We start from the raw sequence: 23,420 nt of genomic DNA on the forward strand, positions 1-23,420 counted from the left end.
GGAGGTCCTATTTGGGTTCCAGAATCCATACATCCAATATGTAGCAAAGTCCAACCACAGCAGAGTCAGTGGCGAAGGCAGAAAAGGAGCAAGACAGGAACTGACAACATGGTGAACAGAACAGTAACTGTTCCATGGTTTCAGTTGATAAAGCCCAACAGGTAGAAAGCAAAGCCTGTAAATTGGCAAAAACTATCAGGGACTGACAAATCCGGAGTTCCACAAGACAGAATCCTGCCCAAACAAAAAATGTACAAAGCTTGTTCACCTGGACCACCACCCTCCTGACATTCAGCCCCCCAAATTTTCCTAGCGAAAGACTCAATAGTGGAAGGTTCCCCCAGCAAGTGTGCACAGTTTTGAATGTCACAATCATGAAGCCTAAGAGCACATTTCGGCAAAGCTCTGAAGCTCCTGGCAGCTACAGCACATGGAAGGGAGCATTAAACTTGGCCAGTTTGTCATATCCCTGGCTAAATATGGCTACAGTGATATCAAAGATCAGCTAGCTGCAAGAAGCCCCAGTTGGCAAATTACTGTTGGTACCCCATGGGGGAATAATCTCTGGTGTAAAAGACAAAAAAAGTGCACAACCATAGGCTCTAGTGGAAAAAGGGCTTTAGAGATAAGTTTGTCAGAGTACTGACAAACACTCAAGTGCCCAGACCATGCTAGGACGTCTATAGCACCGTCAAACAAATGTTTCTACCCCCCCCCCACCTTTAGTCTGTTGCAACTCTAACCAGGTTCCTCACACCTCTGTTGGAGTGTCCTGATAATACATTGGGGGCAAAGTACTGGGGATGCTTCAAGTTGACTCGTGTGCCTCTAGGTGCATCCAGTTAACTCCTATCCTACTGATGCCTCTAGGATACAAATATTGCTTGTACATATTTTCATCAATTCCAAAACCATGCCATGTACAAGGTTTTAAAACATTTCATCTTTAAGCTTAGACAATGGCAAACTCAACTGTATTAAATATTTGCACCTCTGCAGATGTAAGAGATTAACTGTCAACAATTCACATTTTTCTTAATTTCAACCACCAAGTAACAGAACTCATTAGCCTCATTTGAAATCTCTCAGCTGCATGAACATACTGTCAGCAGCATGGTGTGTAACTCAAGTGGTTGCCTTTATAAAATATTGCAAATTTAAATTGTTAGTGACTTGTACAATTTTGGCTTACAACTTAAAATCCAAAGAATACTACCACTACAAAAACAGTTTGTGCCACTTGTACGTCTTACATAACCCCTATGGTTCCAGAGATATGAACATTTTTTTTGAAATGCAAGGCCATAATTTGTCAAAAGGCTTGGGCTCCACCCATTGGAAGTCACAGTGCAAGCTTCCTGAGCTCCACTGGCGTGAATAGTGTATTTGACTCAAAGTTAGAGATGTAGTCACAAAGTGACAAACCTCAAAATGCAAGACCCTGCCAGACAATACACCATACGTGATTGCTTGTACAAAGGCCTAGAAAACAGTTTCTATGGCTGTTCAGAGTTCATGTAATCTGCAGGACATTTGTGATTGTACACGAGATGGAAGGCGATCAGTAATAGCCAACTGGGCTCTTTAGACACCAACTAAAAGAGGAGCCAACAGGCCCTTGGAATGAAAAACATAGGTGGGTTTGTGTATCAACGGGTTGGCCCTTGGAATGGGAAACATAGGTGGGTTTGTGTATCAACCCCACTGCGCAAGTTCTGAGGTTTTTTGTACGGCTACAGACATTTATATTCAAGTTGTACAGTGTGAATATATATTTACAGAAGGTGTTACTGTAATTGCAATTACTGCACAGCTACATCATCCTCTGAAGAGGAATTTGTTATAGCTGGATAATATATGCTATTTTACAAGTCTTCTAAAAGAAGCTGTGTGGCGACAGAAGTCTCCATATTAGCTAGCCGCACAGCCACAGAAAGAATCCAGTCTCATCTGTAGCAAAAACATTTCAGTCCCCACCTGAAAGTTTCAGCAAGATTTAGGTCAAGGATGGTCTAAAGTACGTACAACTACAACCCCCCATATGTTCATTCATATAAATCTGCAGGAGTACTTCCCCATGCAGTTTCCATTTCCCTTTCTAACACAAGATGGAGCTCACCATCATGAGAGTTAAGACAACCAAGATCTTACTTTGAAAAGAAAAGCAAATTGCTTACTTTTGAATTGATTATACTCATAATGGTCCGGGGCAGACTGAAGGCTTTTCCAGCACTTGAAACTACAATAAAGACCTTAACAGTGAAGTGCGTTTTATTACGAGCAGAGCTGAAATACCTAGCCAGCCTGGGAAATCTGTCCTCAGCCAATCCTGTCTGAAGCCTCAGCCCAAAAAATTATATTCTATTTAAATGCATTCAAGGGCAGACCAGCTCATGCCTAAAGTGCAGGGCCTTGCTCAACTATTTAAGTGTTGAGCAGATACAGAAAAAAAAAAAAAAAGAAGAACAGCAATCTAGCCATATAACCCTCCACATTTCCTACTGAATAGGAATGCATGGGGCTCACTACTGCAGTCAGTACACAAATCTTAAATTGGTATCAAACTGCAGGGCTGCCAAAGTTAGTCTAGCTCCATCAACTGCAGAAAGGAAGACGGTAGTGAATGAATCCACTTGCAGAGTTGTAGCAGCTATTAAAAAAGGCTAGGCAAACATGGAGTATAATTTAGGTTTAGCTAGAAGGTAGTTACTGAAGGTTGCCACACTAATGAATAAAATAGTTTGGTCACCCTTACCAGGTCCTTTTACTGAAGCTACTACACGAGTCTGTACTCGAGAGTTAACCTACAACTGCAGACTGAATGAAGCTGTGCCAAATGCAGTGTTGCACTGTCAGTTACGGACTTCTAACATACTTAAAGCTATTAAAAAGCTAGCATCTTCAGCCAACTACTGGTAGAGTCTGCATGCTTTTTAACCAACTTTGACCCTCAACATATAAAAAAAAAAAAAAAAAAAACACTGCAATTTCAATACATACCATTATAGTACTGGATACGACTGACTTGTCCTGACAAGTTATACCAAGCTTCAAAAGGCTCCTTAATCTCAGCATATGGCAATGAAATGACACCTGCAAAGAAAAGTAAATTAAAAATTACATTAGCACTTCTGATAGCCAATTAAGACTGGCCCAAGAACCCCTTCAGACATGTTTGTTCGTTTGCTTGGGTTATAGAGATACTCTACAATTATTTTAGAACAAACCTAAGCTGGGGGGGGGGTGCATACAACCATCCAACAACACAAAATGCCTCCTGAACTATACAATTGTTCTTAATGTCAATAAAACCAAGCTAAAGCATACAGCTTATGCCCCCTGGCAGATTACCAAATCTTAAATTGACATAATGTGCAGCACATCTGGCCCAAAATCCTTCACACTTTAAAATATCATGAGTTCCATAATCTGCATTTCAAGTGAAGAGCATTTATCATTCCCAACACAATAAAGGTATAACCACACTTAGGACCCTTAACACAAATACAAGTGCATCTGTAGGAATGTTGTACATTTGTCCAAAACACTGCACCAGCAGGACATGGAAGTTACGGCATCAATGTCTTATTTCAGCATATTACCCTTAAAGGTTATCTTGTGATATTGAAAATAACCAAGCTGTAGAATGGTCTCAAAATAGAGTTGCTGGAGGTAAACAGCTGCATGCGGTTATCAAAACTTCTGCCTACTCCATCATACATACCAAGTTATTTGTTTTACAAGGTATTCCAAGCAAGTTGCTCAGCTTACTTGCCAACTCAAAATTAAAGTTGTTGCATACCAACAGCCACAGTTAAATACTGGTCACTTGTAGGAGACCAATACATGTTAAAGTCTAGAATAGCAAATGTGAGAATTCTGTCTTATTTCTTTAAGTCTTTTGGGTTTCTAATACCACAATGGGTCCATTCCCAAGCCAAAGTAAGATTAAAGTTAATTAGTATGGTTTCACAGTCAGCCACAAGTGCTCTTTGCAGCAGCCATGTATGGAGTTACATGCATTGGCAGTGTAGACTATACAACTGTCACTCCCACTACTATTGGAGCTATTTGGAGCATCTTTCTTCCACATCTCTCATTTCTGCCTGCAGATCCTGATATTTTATAACTGGATCTGTGCGATATACACTGTAGTCACTGGGTGTAGCAATTTCAATGATCAATGCCACTCTAGTCTTTTCCTAGACCACTATATCAAGTTTTCTAGCATCTGTCTTTTGACTTGTTGGTAATGAATGATCCCATTGTGGACAATTTTCTATGATGCTTTGTGGCGCATGTTTCCAGGGCTTTTCAGCCACTTCAAAACCATAATGTTTGTACACTCCCCAGTGCAACCGTCTCGTCAGGTTATTGTGCCTTTCAGTATACAGTCCTTCTGCCATTAGTGTGTCACAACCAGCAACAAGGCGTGCAACCATTTCCAGTTTAGTTTTACAAAACAAGTGGGGCATTGTACCTGGATGCATGTTAAATGTACAGGCTATCCCAGTCTTGGCAGGTCTTCACAGGTACTTTAGGCTCTAACAGAGCAACACAGACAAAAGGCATTACTTAATATGGGCGGTCCAGACTTCCCAGTTTAGGATATATAAACATTTCTCTGAATTTTGGGTCACATGCCAGCAGACACTAATGCTTCAGAATGCAAGGTTATACAGAACTCTCATCTCTGAAGCCCATCAAGAACCAGACTATAGATTCTTTAGCAGCCTTGCCAAAAGGCCTGCCATTATATTAGCAGTCAATATTCAGACTCTTCCACCTGTCCCCTTTACAAATGCGCTGTGGCCAATAAGGACCGGGGCACACACCAGGAGCGCAGCGAAATGGGCAAGGGTTTCATATTAGTTTTGGACAGTATTACTCCTATCAAAACTAACAAAACAGTGGACTAAACGTTCTAATTTTGTAAAGGGAAATGAGAGAGCGCAAATGCTTCTTCCCAAGAAGTCTCGCTTGACTAATTTCTTCATTAACTACATTGGCATAGATGCTAAAATTCTTTACCTCCTGAGAAGCACTATATTTCCACATGGAAGCATACCTCTCAAACCTTACAGCAAGAGATCTGGACAAAGACAAATAAAGGGGGGACAAAGGCCCAAATAGGGCTAGTTTTTAAATATTGCTCTTAACCAAGATTGGCAGAACAGGTTTTGCATTTACATGAATTTTCTAAAGGGTATGAAGGCTGAAACTCATGTAATTTGAGACTTCAACCCTCAAATGACTTGCCAGAAAGCCACAAATTTATGAGGAACAGACCCAAAGTGAGGCAAATATCTGGACATTCTGCAAAAATCTGTGTAGTTGAGAGGTATGCACAGAAGACAAGTACCAGCCTCTATTTGAGCAGTCCGCTTTCCATAGAAAAGTTTCTTGGCTTTTCCTCTTAGTTACTTTTCTTAGGACATTTACTTCTTAGAGACACTGCTCTGAAGAGGTGAGCATTCAAAAAAGCAAAGATTACCATTTCAGTTAATCATAGCAAGGACTTTTGACTGCAAAAGTAGAAAAACTCAGAACCATGTGAAGCTTGGGTATACCAGAACAGCCAAGTTACAAGAACCACAATGATTTAAAAACTTGTGCTGGACAAAAGCAAAAACAGAGCTTTAAGAAAATGGAATTTATACTTTAGTCTGATGAAATAGTAGACTATGAATAAATGGGTTTACATAAGTTTTTGGGAGTGGAGTAATATCCACCTTCAGCCAGTTCAGTACAATACAATTGAGATAATCAAGAAAGCTTAATCGCCTGGCAGAACCACCATGTTAGCAAAGATGCAAGCAAACAAGACCAAGCAATTTATGCATATGGATGTGAAAGCTGGATAATTTAGTGTGGTGAAAGTGGATACCTTTGGATTAGTGCTGAATATGCAGCCCCTGCCATACCCTAGTACATACCGAAAGGCAGCTAGCGTGGTTAGATTTAAAGGAATAGCCATGCATCCCACGTCTGACAAGGCTGCCTAATCAGTACTGAAGAGTACTCAAAGCAAGGGCTTACAATATCACAGACCAAACACTTCAGGCAAATGACCATTTGATAACAGAAGAGAAAATTTCAGGACCAAAACTTCCCCATCTAGGAAGCTTCTGCTCATCAGGAAACACCTGCAACACCTTACATATTTTTGCAAAATGACATAGCAATGGGAGAAGAGGACCAAATATGGCTTCAAATATAAGCAACACAGCAAAACTGAATATGCTACTCTTCAGCAGTACTAAGTCCCACTGTTGATGGAAACTTCAGCTAGTCAGCACTGCTGGCCAGTGTAACTGACCAGTAATCCCCACATTCACAATCCTGAAAATTATCTAGCTTTCTCTTAAAGGTCAGTTCTCCGGCACCAGACGAGAACTGCTAGCAAAGTCACTAGTATACAGCCAACAGGCAATCACAAAAATATTTCAACAGAAAGATTAATTGGCTTAAAATTTACCTGCAACATGGTAAACGTCACCAAAAGAAGGCAGCTCTCCCAAAGGTATGGCATCTAGAATTAAAATAGAAAAGTTATTTTTTAAATCTAAATATTTAAACCATTTTGCATTTATATATACAATAGACAGTAGCACATTCTCAAAACTACAGCAGGTCTACATTTGCAACACCGCAACCTTCAGAATCTAAGCATCTGTTAGACCTTTTGGTTCTAACAGAACAAATAGATGTGCAAATCCAATGAAATCTGGAGCGTGACAAGTGGACAAAGCATACAGCTTATTTCAAACTTTTTTTTTGTGGGGGGGGGGGGGGGTCCATGTTGTTTATCACAATGTTTTAAGAATGCTCTGCTTCACCTACCAATACCATTTTAGTACCTCCAAAAGTGGTTACACCTACAACTGTGCGTTTCCATCCCACATTTGGACGCATTAGTACAAGGTTATCTCTGGCCTCAAGCTTCCGTAAGTGGCAAGGTGTTCCTATAGCGTGATCGAAAATTGTAAACAGCGAACACATATTGAGTGAACTCGATTCGTCGAAATGTCACATGTGTAACAGACATCGCCGTAGGGAATATTTTCCCTTTACTTCAATGCAGTGAAATCTTGGAGTAGGAATATTTAAGTAGTGGGGGGTGTAGGGGGCTTGCCCCCCTGCCTACAGCATTTAAGTAGGTAGTTTATTTTTAATTGTTTTATTATATTTTCAAAATTTCAAACATCGCTCATATGGTGTTTGAAACTTTCAAAACTATAATTTAGAACCGTGGCAAGAGGGGAGGTTAAAAAAGGTAGGTTTTCCCCAATTAAAAAAAAAAAAAAAAAACATTTGTGAAGGTCAACATAAAGGTTATAGCGCATTTTCCATCACTTGGAATGTCAAGGCCAAAACTAATCTCCGCTACAAAACAAATCTTCAGTGGAACTGAGTGCAAAAGTTTCTACTGAATAATGCAAAAGGCCTATGACAAATCCAAGAAGTTGCTGCAAGTCACAGCTTTCCATATGATGTGAAAGTTAGTGCTCTACCAACACAGTGGTACCCCGTACAGGGAACCATTTGGAGCCATGTTCTCTTCAACTTGAGCACTAACTGCTTGTGAAGAGTAACAGCAAGCACAAGACCTAAAGAGGTTGGTGGGGTGCCACAAGGTTCACTACTAGAAGAGATGCTAGTACGTTTAGAGCCAGCTAAAGCCATTTCCAGACTGGCTCAACAGGTCAGGTCATTACAGGGTCACATATTAATACTAGGTTAACCACCATTTGGTACAGTTATAAGCCTAACCATGCAACCCAAAGGGCTTCTACAACTTATGCCTTAGGTTATTTAAAGGGTTTATGACAGTAAACTGCTACTTCTGTCCAGAGAAGTAGGCTTCATACCAGTGGTGAATTCCCCCATTTCCTCACCTACTGGTCCAGGTAGTTTGAATATATTTAGGAAAAATTATGACTCAACATGTACATTTTCCATTTCCCAAAAGTTCCAGTAGAGGAAAAAAAAAAAATACTAGGTGGGCAAGCAAGCCTGCATCTCCCATGGGGAACACGGGCCTGGAACAGACTTAACAGGGCTAGTGAAGGAGGGGGGGGGGTCTACCAACAGTGGCAACTGTCCAAGTCAGTGGTCATATACATGGATCACTTCCAGACCTGTCAGCCAGATTTCAACAATATGAAAGCAAAAACATTCACAAACAGTTGTGACTGGAAAAGCTACTAGTTTTCAGGTTGTGGGGGGAGCTGCACTCCAACACTAGTACAAGAGTCTCTTACCTAAATGGAGTTCCAGTGGGTCACCAGCTATTCCCTTTTGCTAGGGACATAAAAAAAAAAAAAAAAGCACCCACAGCTGCTGCTGCAATCACTCTTGGGAGTGAGGCAGACATTACCTTAATGGAATGAGCTCTAGGTTCAGTTGAAGTGCTCAGTCATAGAACCCCATTTTAATCTTAAAAAAGTCAGGTTGTACATTTATCTGGGAAGGGAAGACAGCAAGGTCATGTGGGATAAGTGAATTCTACCAGTAGAACAAGGTGGACTAGGATTACCAAATTTGAGGGGGTATTTTAGAGCAACAGCTAAGGCTCTTGTACATAATACAGGCAGAAAAACTATAAATTCAAAAAGTGGAAAGGGATGATGCCGATGCAAGGAGGAAGCTCAAGAAATGAGATTGGAATCTTGGATGCAGACTCTTAGAGATGAACCAAAAATCAGAGTATTATATTAATAAAATAGCAGAGAGTATTCTAAGAACCAAACCAGCACAAGAATGGAGAAAGTTTTTTGCCAATAGGGTTCTCTGGTCAGGGATACAGATAATAGGCAAGAGGGGGCTGGAATTTATTGGAGAAATCTGGAAAAGGAACCAAGGTATTGAGAGCAAATAACTAGAAAGGGAAAGGTAATAGAATGGGAAGAGGCCAAAAAAGTTTGTCTTTCAGCTTTTCCTGGTTAAGGGTCGCCACAGCAGAACTCTGGTCCGCTCATGATTTGCAGTAGAATTTTATTAATGCCGAGGTGCCAGCTCGTTTAACCTTCAAAGGCACTCCCATTTACACGTCTTTCAAATGCCCACCCAACTGCGGGGAGGACATGCAGACTTGCACAGGAGGCACTCCCCGCACAAAAGGGAGAACCTCTTGCTGTGAGATCGGTTAGAGATTGCCTGTACTCCTATCAATCCCTGATAAGGAAGGCAAAGGGATAGAAATAAGGGGGTCCTAAATGAAAGACCAGCACAGAGTTTTTAAAAGGAATCTAGAACAGATGCAGCTGTTAACGTAAAAAGGCATAAATAGTAAAGCATAAAATGCTGCATTGATACCAAGGATTGGGACGAGATATTGGATAAGCAATTGACAGATAATTGGGGGGGGGGGTATGCATCTCTCAAATATGAGAAGTCTAGTTAGTATCTTTTTATACCCAAAGTAGACTCCCAAAGAATTTTTCTTCAGGTGGATAGCAAATGTTGGAGGTGTGACGAAGAAAGAGGTTGCTGGGAATTTTTTTTTGGGGTGTGATGAGCTGGCAGACTTTGGTTTCCCACTCTGTCAGAGATGCTGAGTGAGCAGATTGGACTGACTGGGGAGATCTTTTTGTCATGCTACAGAATTGGAATTGCCTAAACAAAAAGGGAAGGAGCAAACTACATAAAAAAAACTGGAATTGTGGGAGCAGTATATGCAGAGCAACAAGGTTCAACTCGTTCACTCTAATGGAGCTCAGGAAGTTTGCACTACAGCTTCCAATGGGTGGAGTCTAAAGCCTTTTGACAAAATCAATTATGTAGTCAAACAAGTGTTCATATCTCTGGAACCACAGGGATTACGAAGGTAATGGCAAACTTCAGCACAATAGTATTCTTTAAATTCTAGGTCTTAACTAAATTTTGTAAGTCACAATAATCACTATTACTGTTAAGTTGTTTACAAATTACAAATGCATCTCAACAACCACTCAATTTACACACAGTTAGCGTCATTTTAGTCACAGAGCTTTCATAAGAGGCCAAGGAGTTCTGTTATTTGGCTGAGATTTTTAGAATAATGTGAATAAAACAAACATAATTATCTAATTTACCTGCACCAGACAGATATATTAATGCAGTCGTGTTTGCTATTATGTAACCCTTAAGATGAAATCTTTTAAAACCTTGTACATAGCATAGTTTCGGAATTGATGCAAATATGAACGAGCAATATTTGATGCCTACAGGCGATGCACCTGAAGGCATCACTCTGATGTAACGAGTTAACAGGCAAGATTTGAATGAGCTGCATAATGCTTAATGACTAGTTAAGCAAGCGATTTAGGTTTACAACTACAGTGGTTTCAGTGGTGTCTATTATGTAAACTGTTTGCAACTTAAAAAAAAAAAAAGAGTCAATCATTTTGTATGTTTTTTCAAATGTAAGATTGCCTTTGTCATGTGTGGAAATTTAAGATGTTGGGGAAAGAAATCCAAGTTGAATAGGGAATCCCCTCCCCCAATTATATAAAAATGCCATGAAGTGCAGAGTTCCCACATTAACATTTGGGAATACTGAAAGTTTGTCTGATGCACATTAGCAACTTCAGATGGAGTACTTAGATGCTATTTGAAGGTCCAAAATTATGACAGGAGCCAGAGCCTCCAAACAAAAAATCCTATACAGGAAGAATATGAATACAGTAGTTCAACCCCCCCCCCCCCCCCCCCACAGGTGTAGTACTGACTACTGGAGCAGAGAGCTGGGCACCCTGGCAAGCTATAGGGAGGTGCAGGCCATCATTAAAACATCTTGTTCAGTATGATAAAGGGAAAAAAAAGCAATAATCATCCCGTCGACTGGTTTGTTTCTTTGCACGCGTTTTTTCCCCAATGCATCACTTCACTGGAGAATTTGCATTTGCATGTTTTAATTCAGTTTTGAAAGCAGCCCTTACTGGAAAAGCTAATTACATTTGCTCTTGTTTGAGCAGTATTTCAGTTACATAAATTTCACCTACTAAATTTGTGGTTATACTATATATTTTATGAAAGATAAGCTGATCATACCCCCCTCTAAAATGTTGCGTACCAACAGGCTACTCATGTCCAAAGATGCAGAAAAGGGGGCAGGTTTCTTACATATATCAGAACTAGATAAACTGATTAATCCAACGTTTGACCGACTATGGTTATTCTCAAAGTCTACATATAGTCTTGAAGCATCCAACCTAAACTTGGAGAATCCAGACACTCTAGTCACCCTGATAAAGTGCTACTTGCCAACTTCTAATTTAAAAGTCAGGGTCTTGCAAGTCTAGCCCCCCCCCCCCCCCCCAGTGGTAAAAATGGAATGATTCCAATAGACAACATAGCATATTCAGACAGGTCACTGCTGCAGACAGACAACTAAAGGAAATTACAGAACACAAGCAGAACTACATCTGCTTGCTTAGAAGGCTCATGGGCCACAAGTGTGCAGCCGATGTCCCGTTTTGTACTACCACACCTTGGGAAGGTCAAGAATGCTACTAAACAGGCAAAGTAACAGTGCAGTGTATACCAGTAGTAGTGGTGAGGAACCAGTCATCAAGGTATGGAAAAACTTGAAAACCATGCAGTCTGAGACTAGCTGCAACCACTGTCATGCATTTAGTAGACACCCTGGGAGCTGTGGCGAGTCCAAAGGGCAGTGCTCCGAATTGGAAAGGACTGGCTCCCAGCCAGAAGTGCAGAACCTTCTGGAGCATTTGTCCATTTTTATCGTAATATGCACCCTGGAGGTCTACAGAGCACATCCAATTGCCTTTTTCCAAGAATGGAAGTACTGAGACAGTCTGGAATTTGGTTTGCTGCACTGCCTTGTTGAAGTGGCGGAGATCCAAAATGGGTCTCCAGTCACCTGTTTTTAGTGCACTAAAAAGAATCAGGAGTAAAACCCGGAAGTTTTAGTACGAGTCTTTTGTCAAGCAGTTTCTGAATTTCTAGTACTGCTGCTTCCCTGTGACTGGGTATATGATTGGGGGTAATTTTGTAACACCTGGATATTATTCTCTGCACCCATTTGCCCGTAGTTAAGTGCCAGGTGGATTGGTGAAGATAAAGTTGCCCCTGACTGCCTACAGAGGAGGCAATCAGACCCTTGTTCAGGGGGTGCCGATTGGAAGTACCAGAGAAGGATTCTCTGGATCCCTGGTTTTGCAGTCCATTTCTGTCTCTGGGGCAGTGCCTTCCATTGCTTCCCCCTCTGCCCCAGGGGAAAGTTTTGCCGTTTGAATCTTGGAAAGGATTTTTTAAACCTTAGTCTCCCATTTCCCCGGTTCCTACAGCAAGGCCACTGAGGAGAGGAGAAACGTATGCCTATGGCAGAAAGGGTCCCTCTGCAAAGTGCACCATATAATTTAAGGACCTGACAGCAAAGGCCAAAGTATACACATGCTTTCCAAACCTATCCAAAGTCCAAGGCTCCTTGTTAGGATAGTATTTCCTCAGCAAGTTTTCTTTGTGACTGCATTATCACCATGGCATCAAAGGGTATACCTTTGGACCAGTGTGGCTCACCCCTAGGGGCTGAGAGGATTCGGTCAGGCCTCTGGGATCAGCTTGATGGAGTCTGGCATCTTCCATGCCCGCTGAGCGATCAGTTCAATAAGATTATCAGCGGTTGGAGATCCAAGAAATACAGAGTTGAGCATGAAGCCTCCAGGTATTCCAACTCCTCCGAGGAAGGTTGGATAGAAGACCAGCTACCCCTCTGTTTCAGGATTTCCCCAAAGGAAACATCAGGGGGTGACCTGGGGGAACCTCCCCCTTCATCAAAATTGATATGTTTGGTGAAAGGCCTCCCCCTTCATCAAAATTGGTATGTTTGGTGAAAGACTCCTCCGGGGAGTTCAAGTGCTTCCTCTTGCACTTCTCAGGTATTTCCTCAGGGGGATGTTCCAGGAAAGTGTCCAAAGAAGAAACCACCAAAGTGGGTCTATCTTGTGACTTATGCCCTCTGTCCTGGGGATGAGACTGATGGCAGCTTATATCGAGGAAAGGTAGAAATTTATCCCGAAAAGGATGGCAAAGACAATCCACAATGGACAAAGCCTTCTCTATGATTCAGAAGGCCAGCCCCCCCTCCCTGTACAGGGATGAAGCCCAGAACCAAAACAAGACTCCGGGTCACACCCTGCAGCGTGGAGGCTACCCCTGAAACAGAAGCCAGAGTCAATCCTAGAAAGGCCAAAGCACCAAGGGACATGGATGGCTCTGAAGTTAAGGAAACGGTCCATGCACCTCGGATCCAACCAGAGAAGAAATGGCAGTGTCATAGATGAAGGTTCTGACGCTAGGTTGGCTATGAACCAAAGACAATTCCCTCGCCACTAGGAGCTGCTCCACCAATCTCATGAGGATGGCCTTGGACAGACTTAGTGGATTGAACAGATGCTGTAGATGGGTGGATATCAAGGAAGGGGCTAGGTGGTCTATCTCTGAGGATCAATAGATGGAGAGAGTACCTAGACCTAGGTACAGAGATGAATTTTGGTTTCTCTGGTGCCAGAGTCGAGGAAGCCAGAGTCAAGGAAGCCAATGTAGACTCCTAAGATTCAAGAAGTTTGGTGCAAAGTCCTGATTTGTGTCCACGAAGTGGTCAGCACCAATGTTTTGCTGCCGCCTTCTTAGTCAGTTCCAAAAACACTGGGAACCGAAGAACATTTCCTAGAAGGGGGTGAAGACAAACTGGCTTCAGTCTGACCCAGAAATGGCCTTGTCAAATTACAATTTCAGAAGTCCTTTTAAGACTAAACATGTTTATGTTCTGCGAGAGGTCTCGTTGAAAACATGACAAACTGAGCAACTCTTGTAAATGAACTTTCCCTAGGCAGTAAAGTAGGTGTCTGAAATGGGCATTTTGCCCTGACACTCCACACACACCACTTAACTGAGGTGCCCTCATACCAGGTCACACAGTCATGCAGTAAGAGGAGTTTTTTTTTTTTTTTTTTTTTTTTTTTTTTTTTTTTTTTTTTTTTAAGAATGGAGAATAGCTTGAAAGGAAATCCTGTGGCACACCTCATCACCAAGGGCTTTTCATCCAGAAAAAAAAAAAAAAAAAAAAAAAAAAAGGAGGAGATCATTGTCCCACTGTACTCATCCCTCATCCCACATTAGACCCATTATAGAATACAACGCCCTGTTTGGTATGTACTGCTCAAGACCTCTACAGCAACTGGAAAGGCCACAGAAATACCTCATAAAAAGAGTCCCAGGCCTAAAGCAGATGCCCTATGCTGACCATCTAAAAACTCCACCTATACTCCGTCACATAGTCTACTCAGAGGCGATCTCTGCTTAACATACAAGGCCATGTCAAACCCAGAGCTGCTGGACATGCTACACTTAAAGAAAACCCAATCCCTCAGAGACACATGCTCCAGGGATCTAAACCTTTTCATCACAATGAACAAAACATGCTGGAGGAATAGTTTCCTGACACACAGACTCCCCAGACTCTGGAACAGACTGCCCATACATGTCAAAGCAGAGCACCTCTTTGGCCCTCAAGAGGAACCTTGATGATGGATGGAAGATAGGAAATTCACCCCGGGGATCACATCAGTCGCCCTGCTAGCCAGGGGTCCAGGGAAGTAAATACTGCGAGCATAAATAGCCAGGGAATTGTTATGGCCAAGTTTGTATAGGGCCTAGGGCCAATAGCCTAGTACCAACCTATGAACAGGTTCTCCATACAGAATAAGTGAAACGCTAAGACAGTGAAATACAGAAATGAGCAAGTTAGGCAAGGATGCCAATTGACATGTTTGGACGAATGAAAAGCATGTTAATTACTTCCTTCTTGGAGAAGGGCTGAAGTGGACGCACTCCAAGTTGTGAGTGAAGACAAGGATATGTACAAATTCATGAGCACACCAATAAAAGTCCAAAGGCACCCCAAGACAGTCTCAGACATACTGTGCAGCCCATCGTAGTCTGTGGGATAGGAAAATGCACTGTAGGTGTGCATTCTATGGAATAGCGTGCAACCAAAACTGTTTTGCTAAAGAAAGTTTTCTGTACATAGAGACTGGATACAAGTTCACTTTTGCAATACTGAATGCTTGTGTTCCACAGGTCTCTTAACAGTCACTGCTTTTGTGACCATAAAGATCCACACTGGGGGATGGGGAAAAGAGGGCATATATATATATATAAAAAAAAAATTTGTATACACACACACACACACACACACACACACACACACACACAGGTGTGTGTGGGGGGGTCTGAGTAAGAGGTTTGTAGCTTAAATAATGGTGTAGCACCAATACTAGTTTTGTGCGTCATGCCATCCAATGAAAAACTATCATGCTCGTACAGCAAGTCTAGGTATAGACATCTTTATCATGGTTTCCAGCTAGCAAAACCTCACCTCAAACCAAGAGAACTACAGCAGACTCAGCTTTATGAGGCCATGGGGTCAAGAGTCAATCCAAGTAAGAACAGTAGATATGGTGGCTGTCACTATTCAATCATTCAAGGTACACATCTCACAAGTATGCCCTTGGCAAGCTAGCCAGATTCCTCCATAGCACAGAGTCAAACTGTCATTTTCTATGCATTTTTCACATATCCCAGTAATTAGCACCAGCCAAGCTCTTACCCATAAAGCTACCATGCTGTTGTACTACACAGCTTTAAAGATCAGACATGTGCAGAAAGCCAGTCTTCCAATTTAGACCACATCATCCCCATGGCTTCCTTTGGAAGCCATTTAACTTTACAACTACTAGTTTTATGCTCCATTCCTTTACATTTTAAGATCCTACTCCATTACTCTTACCCATATCACACTTTACAATTTGTCTCGTTTACTGGAGACTAGCCATTTACAGGTTACCTGTGCCCAATAGAGATGCCAAGCCAGGGATGAATTTCCAGTTTCCCCATCCAATTATCCAAGTTGGGCTTGAATTGGGTTAGGGAGGAACTTTGCTTCACACTGAGGGGGGGGGGGGGAAAGTCTGTTCCATAGACAGGGCAGTTGCTGGGATACATACCCATCTCTCCAGCAGGTCCCATTTATATCACAGGCATGGTTTTAAATCTTTAAAACAGGCAATTCTGGTAGAGTTTGTTTTGTGGATAAGCAGGACAATGCCCTGTATATCCGACAGAGATCTCCCCTCAAAAAGCCTGTAGTAGATAAGATCAGGACAGGGCCATGAGGCAGTCTGCATAGGAGACTTTACTTGCACCCTGTATTCTTTTAGTGAGGAACCTCTGTGGACATTTTGGATATGCCTGATTAGGTACGCACCAAAAGGAGAGTGGAACAAGGGCTTCCTTGGACTTGCATGCCATACCTTTGTTTACAAGTTGTACAACATAGAAAGATTTCCTCACCACTAAACACATGGTCAAATGCTAGAAGATTACTACGAGTCTCAGACTACAGAGGCAACTCAGGGCTGCATTGTCAATATGATAGTTACTAGGGATAGACTGAAGACTTCCTACAGGATACAATTATAAACATGCATTATAAATGCCAAGAAATGCATATTACCTCATGTATTGTTCGTAAACATTTTTATGGTGTATAATACTTTGTGGAGCTTTTCTCCCTGGGCCTCTGCTAAAAGAAAGCACAAGCCCATACATTCCCAGTCAGCCTGTCAAATAAATTTAGTTTTAGTCCATGGCTTTGACACCAGTTATTTGGCTGTAAGCCCCTCCTGGGAAACATGTGTGTCAGTGTGAGATTCAATGACAACTCCTAATTTGCTATCATCTGCAAATTTAGAGACCACCGACATTGGCCTGGACTTTGAGAAGTAAATGCCAAGAAGGAGCAGCCCAAGGGACTCCACTTGTGACTGGCCTTTTTGTAGAGATTGACTTTACAATTCTAATATTTTGGGTCCTGTGAGCTAGCTGGCTATCCCCCAGGTGACATACAGGTTTGTACCCAACAAGAGTTTAACAATGTCCAAGTGGGGTATTGTGTCAAATGCCTTGGACTGGTCAGGGTAGGCAGTGTGATTGATTTTTGCCCTCATCCATTGCTTTGGTGAGCTTCTCAAAGAAGCCCACCAGCTTTAGAAGGCATGATCTGCCCTTGACGAAACCAAACTGGGTTGGGTCCCGTGTCTGGAGAGTTACTAAATCTCCATAATGAATTCTTTCCATGGCTTTACATACAAGACTAGTGAGACTTATGGGTTCGTAGTTTCCAGGGTCTGTAGAGGGCCCACCTTTGTGCAAAGGGATGACTGTTGACGCTCTATTCATGAAGCTCGAAGCCTGTTTGGAGGCTTAATTCCAGAGGCCGTGATAGGTCATGTTTCATATTCAGAAGGAATCCTGGGATATTGTCTGGGCCCACTAATGCAGACTTCTTGGTCTTGGAGAGCATTATGGACCTGTTCCCTAGTGATAGTAGGGGGAGTTGTATTTGATATTTCCTGAGGGAAGGTAAAGGGAAAGAGGGGAAAAGCTGCAACTTTATTCAGCCAGGTGGTTTTGCAATATCTGACTCAGTATAGGTGGCTGTATTTACAATGAGACCTGCACACAATTCTGTATTGCCTTAGAGGTTGCAGACATAGCTAAAGAATGCTTTGTGGTAGTCCTTGGCCTGGAAGGCTAAGCTTGCCTCAAATTTGGTCTTGGTAGACTTTGTCCTCAGAGTTTTTAGTTTGACGAGTGCCTTTATACTGCTAGGTGCTGCACCTCCTAATTTTTGCCATGATTTTCTTCAAGTTACACAGCTTATTGATTTTGTGATTCCAACAACATGGCTTTTTTTTTAGTTAGTTCTGTACTCCCTGGTGTGTACAGCTGCCTCTATGCAACTATTAACATGCTTGTACTGGGTGTTCCTGTGAAAAGTTCTGCATAAGCAGCAATGTTCTCAGGGTTTATGGGGCCTTGAAATTTTGCCAGGTTCAAGGTTAGCCTTAAAAGTTCACTAATATTCCACATTTAGCTGGGGGGGTCCACATTTTATTTTTACTTCAAAGGGAAAGCATTACAGTAGGGGGTGTGCAGCAGTCTCCCACATTAATGGGAATCAGATCCAGTATGGGTGCACCCCTGGTTGGTGTATTGATCATCTAGTCCAGGAAGTTTGTATTTACAAAATCCAGGAATCTGTGCATGTACATTTGGTATCATATAGGATTTCTAGTTAGTGGGGTATTTGAAGTCCATCATGACTATGGTGCAGAGTTGGATGGTTAGTGCTTCTAACAAGTTTAAATACATGGTATGAGTTTCCTGGGGGAGAGGGGAACCTATAGCTTACAAGGAAGTGGTACTGGATACTGAACTCCACCTATGGTGATTTGAACAAGGAGCAGCTCAAGTGCATTGTCCTGCTTAACCAGCTTTGAAGTATATTTTTGTTTTTGATGTAGAAGCTGGCCTAAATGTGTGGAAAGCATAACCTTACACTGTTGGGTGTGCTCTCTGCAACATTAAACCATGTCTCAGTGACTAGACATCAGGATTCTCTAGTGTATAGAGCTACTAGGGAGTTGATTTTTTTTTTGTTTGGACTCCTAGCACTGAGCAGCAATACTTTTATATTTTCTTGTTTGGATTTGTTGTGTTGAAGTACCTTCTCCTTCCATGCTGTCAAATATTGCACCCCCTTAGAATGACACCAGAAACTATGCCAATTACGGAAGTCAATCTTTTATTCGTATTGTGGTATCATCCTTTGAGAGGGTAAAATGCTGCTCAATGCTAGGCTCATACCAGCCCAAGACACATTCTGAAACCTCCATGATGTCTCTTCAAATAGTCTAGGGAGAGATGTCTCAGTTCATTTACTCCTACATGGACTATTCGTTATATTGATAACTGTGGTCCAATGACCTGAGTGCACATGTAATGTGGCACATCCTAGCCCCTGCTAAACACCTGACTGTAACTTTCTCTTTAATCAGCCTGCTGAAAGTGACAGTGTCTCACGATGGAGTCTCCAATGACTAAAAGTTTGGACTGTGTGAAGGCTTGCCTTATGGGCTTGGAGGTGGCGGCTCCATGAGAGGAAGGTCTACGCGTTGATGTGGGTGTTTTACAAGAGCACATTTGGGGCTGCTGAGGGTATTTGTTATGTGTACTTTGCCTAGGAGGTCTTTGTGGTTTAGAAAGATTACATGGAAGTGCCTCAGCATATGTGGGTCTATAGGCCAGTTTTTAATTCTGCACGATGGGTGCAGCTTGTGTACTACAGACAACCTTATTGACATTAGGAATACTTTCATTTTGCCTTCAGCTACATGCATCTCTCACATACCATCTCAGTTTGAAAAGTAACTGGTTGTCAGTAAACATAAGGCGATTTTCTACATTGCCTCAGGATGCCCATATTCACCAAGCCAGTAAAAGACAGTAGGAAAGTTCATATCCATGGCAGATTTATTGGTTAGACAGCTGGAGTGAGAACAGCAATCATTGTCAGATGTATCCTGTTTGCATGTGGACAGTGCTTGTCACTGCAAACTAGTTGGCATGTTTACAGCTAGGTACTGGAGAAATTTCAAATTGTGCTTTTATAGGAAAAATGTCACTCAAGGTGAGCAAGTCTGTACTGAGCACTGCAAACACTTGAGGGGAAACCAATACATAAACCCTGAAAATTTAAGGATGAAGTACTTAAGCAGATATTCCAAAGCCAAGCAGTGGATAAAGCTTACAGCTGTTTTTATTTTAAGGGAAGGGGAGGCAAGGGTAGGTTAGAGCAGGACTCATAAGGCTTACAGTAACCAAAGTTGTTGCCATCACTTACCACTTCTCCCTTGATGTAGAAATATGGTGTGCAACTAATCTGGTCACACTAGCCATCATAAGGTATTATGCAAACAAACCAGATTGCAGTCTGATCAGACTTTATCAAGCAGGATGACGACAAAGCTAGAGTCTGTACCTCCCCCACCCACATGTAGTGTAACTAGACTATGCACATTTTCATAGCATTTGCAGACAATAAAATTGGATCCCACTTCATAACACAGTAAAACTTTAGAAATTACTTTAATCTCACATACTAATGTGAAATGTTACATTTACTTTAAATACCACTTGTGTGCATCAGGAGTGCAATTTGCTTTTGCACAGCTTAATGCCCCAATTTTCATGAGCATCTATATACACAAGACATACCACTGTCCAGTAGTTTAAGCCTCTTCTCAGCTGCTAATAAGTACACTTAGAATAAAAAATGAATGCATTTATAACCCCTACTAGCTGCAAGCACAAAATATTGAAATGCAGCAGTAAGCTAGACAGTCAGGGTTACAGAGAATTGTTGCAATAATTCCTGCTAGACACCACAAGTGTTTAGTAAGCATCACTATCTTACCACAAGGTTCAAGTCAGCGGTTATCTGAACCATGAATACGCTTCAAGACAAATCACAATTCCTGCAAAACATAAGTTAATGTTTGAACCATAAAAGATGAATCTCTTCTCAAAACATTTTACGGAGATCTAGGAAGCTCTGGGATACTTTTAAGAGGAAGATTAAAATCACTAGATCCAAGGAAGTATTTCTATATGGTCTTGTGCCATCTATAATAACTGTGCTGTTAACCACTGTGGTAGGGGACTGCAGAGTACCCACTAGAGCCTCTTATAAAAAGAAGAAAGCTCAGGTTGTAATATACATCAAATACAGCAAGACACTCAAGCCTACACTGTATATGCTGAGAACTTGCAACGTCAGCACCCTTCCACTTCCTGTCATGACAGCCACCTTCCCTGTACTATACTCACATGTGCTTTCAGTTCTGCATTCCAGTTTATCATTTGCTGAAGTTCCTATTCAATTGTGCCACAGTCTGCTTACAGCACTCTGTCCTTAGAGCTATCTAGCAAATTAAACAGTATGAATGAACTGCAGCAAGTACAGAGCTGAACCCTGATAGAAACCTGTTTCAACTGGGAACCCTTCCAAAGCGGAGGGATCTTCATATTTTACAAGTGGTACTTTAAACCTACCCAAATCAGTTTAAGACACTGTTAGTTTTTTTCCAACTTAAAGGAACACCCAGTTCAGGGCTCTTGCTTCACAGCCCACTTTTCCACTAGGGCTCATACAGAAGATATAAAAGTCAGTTGTCCTCTACCCTAACTTAGTCAATACTAAAGGCTTCAAACTGTATAGTAAGACCCATGACAAATCAGTTAAAGTGGCACACAATGCCATTGTACATCTAACCCATTCGAAGGGGAGCTACACTCAAGGCAGGACAGCATGTTAGTTACTTTTTCTGACTACTGTAAGCAGCCACAGCCCTACTTATCTTTGCCAGGTCAGTAGATCAGAAGCTTACTGGTCTTTTATATAGAAATAGCATAGCAATCAAGTATAAAAGCCTTCTGACACCACTGGAAAATAATTAATATTTTATATACAATTGTGATAAAACGTGACCAACACACTAATTGGACTGAGAAACACAGCATGCCAACAGCTTAGCAAAGCAAGTGCTAGGGAAAATTATTAATATTTTGTACACAACCATGATAACAAGAGTGACCAACATACTAACTGGTCTGAGAAACACACAACCCAGCAAAGCAAGTGCTAGGTATGAGAGACATATTTTAACAAATGAGACAATAATGCACAAGAAGCACACTAGAACAGTTGGGGTGGAGAAGAGACCAAGAAGGCAGTCTCTACACATACCTTGGCAGTTATTTCATATTCTTTATGAATTATTATTAAAGCTGTACTAGAAATATTAACCTTATTCCAAAGTTTTATGCATAATGCAAGCTAGGGAGCACACCAGACATAGCCCTTACTAAGGATTCTCATATAGCATATTTTCAACATACAGATAAAGGATATGGGGAAGGGTGTCTGATTTTAAGGAAAGGATAGCTTCACTACTGACAAGCTATGAAGTCAAACATAATGAAGGGAAAAAAAAGGCGCAAGAGAAAAATAATTTACTTTAGCTCACTTAAAGATTGAACAAAACACAACACGCATTTTTGAACAGTTATGCAACCCTGTCTGGAATTACCGAAAGATTCTAGCACTCACCCATTTTAAAAAGAAATAAAAAGGTAGACCACAAATAAAGAGGGAGTTTTAGGGGAAACACAACAAACAGGAGAGTTGACAGCCGTGGATGTAGGAACTGATCTGAAGCCCACAACGAAAAAAGTTATACATATATATATATATATATATATATATATATATATATATATATTATATACACAAATGGCAAACTTACAAGACTTGTCTCGCGTGTGGGAACTTGAAGCAAAACAGCCAAGTTACACCATCAGTTAATCGATCACAACAGAATAAACGCGAGTCTCCTGACACAAAATTATTACAACAAACAAGATAACAAAAAACAATGACCAACATGCAAAACACGAGTCCCAGAGCAGAAAAAAAAAAAGTAACCACACAGAAAACAAAAATCCCATAAACACGTGAACTAAACTTACCTATAACTATACAACATATTAAAATTTTCAGGTATCCTACACTCCAGTTCATTGTAACAAACACTCAGTTCCTCCTCAACACTATATTATAATAAAACCACCACTGCAACTCCTTTAAGAACACCGGTTATGTTAACTGACAGACGACTCAACCAAACAAAGCAAAGACTACCCATCTCCGAGCGACAAATGGTCTGATAGATGGTTTGAGCCTTGGGATTTCACGTGATTTGTAGGTCAGATGATTTTCGGGTGGTGGTCTGGTTGCGTTTTTTTGTTCTTAACAGAAGGGAAATATCTTATTGGTAATTTTGGAGTTTAAAATGTGGTAATGAGTATTTACTGCAGGTACGGCTGCGCAAAACATAATAATCTTTTTATCCAGATAAGTTAGTTTCATACGTAACGTACCATAATTATTTCCTGCATAAACAGTGCAATGATTATCACATGTATGCAGGTGTAAAACGTTTGCTGAATGAACAGAACATTTTACATGTCAAAACAAGTGTTCTTCTAAATGCACAATAAAATATTTCACGTTTTGAGTTGCTGGTAGCCTGAACTCAATTTAGGAAAACTGCTAGGTAGGTGTGCAGACTGTGCCGTGCTTAAGATGGCGTCTTCGCAGCTTGTCGGGACCATACTAACTGTGTTTCCTGTGGATTACACTGTGTTTGGGCGAGTTTGAGTACTATACTAGAACATTATCAGGCATAGAATATTCAGGTAGGCAGCAAAGTTTAAAAAACAGAGGTTTAAACGTAAAAGCTGCAAACGGTTTTCCGGGGTGGGGGTATTGCTGTTCTTTAAAGATAACTGCTTTCTGCTGAATTGGGCAATATATCAGAGTTGCCACTTTTTAACATGCCAAAAGTGGGATCCGCAGTCGGGGCAAACGGCTGGAATTCATGTTTTGTTTAAGTAAAACCTGCATATTGTAAAATATCAATTGTTTTTGCTGTTTCACGTAATATTAG

The 23,420-nt window shown here is 41.3% G+C and overlaps 1 protein-coding gene across 1 annotated transcript in view; it reads right to left on the reverse strand.

The window, feature by feature from the left end:
• LOC122792253 (digestive cysteine proteinase 2-like) overlaps positions 1–22,608 on the reverse strand; it is a 266,381-nt gene extending 243,773 nt beyond the window's left edge. Inside the window, exons 1-3 of the mRNA XM_044060003.1 lie at positions 22,441–22,608; positions 6,479–6,532; positions 3,001–3,093 (exon numbers count right to left, since the gene is read on the reverse strand). Coding sequence (XP_043915938.1) covers positions 3,001–3,093; positions 6,479–6,532; positions 22,441–22,492 — 199 coding nt within the window. The 5' untranslated portion in view covers positions 22,493–22,608. The remainder of the gene's footprint in view (positions 1–3,000; positions 3,094–6,478; positions 6,533–22,440) is intronic.
• Between the last annotated feature and the right edge of the window lie 812 nt (positions 22,609–23,420).

This window comes from Protopterus annectens, chromosome 1.part2 (assembly GCF_019279795.1).
Source record: "Protopterus annectens isolate FY-2018-M chromosome 1.part2, PAN1.0, whole genome shotgun sequence".
NCBI classification, from domain to species: Eukaryota; Metazoa; Chordata; order Ceratodontiformes; family Protopteridae; genus Protopterus; species Protopterus annectens.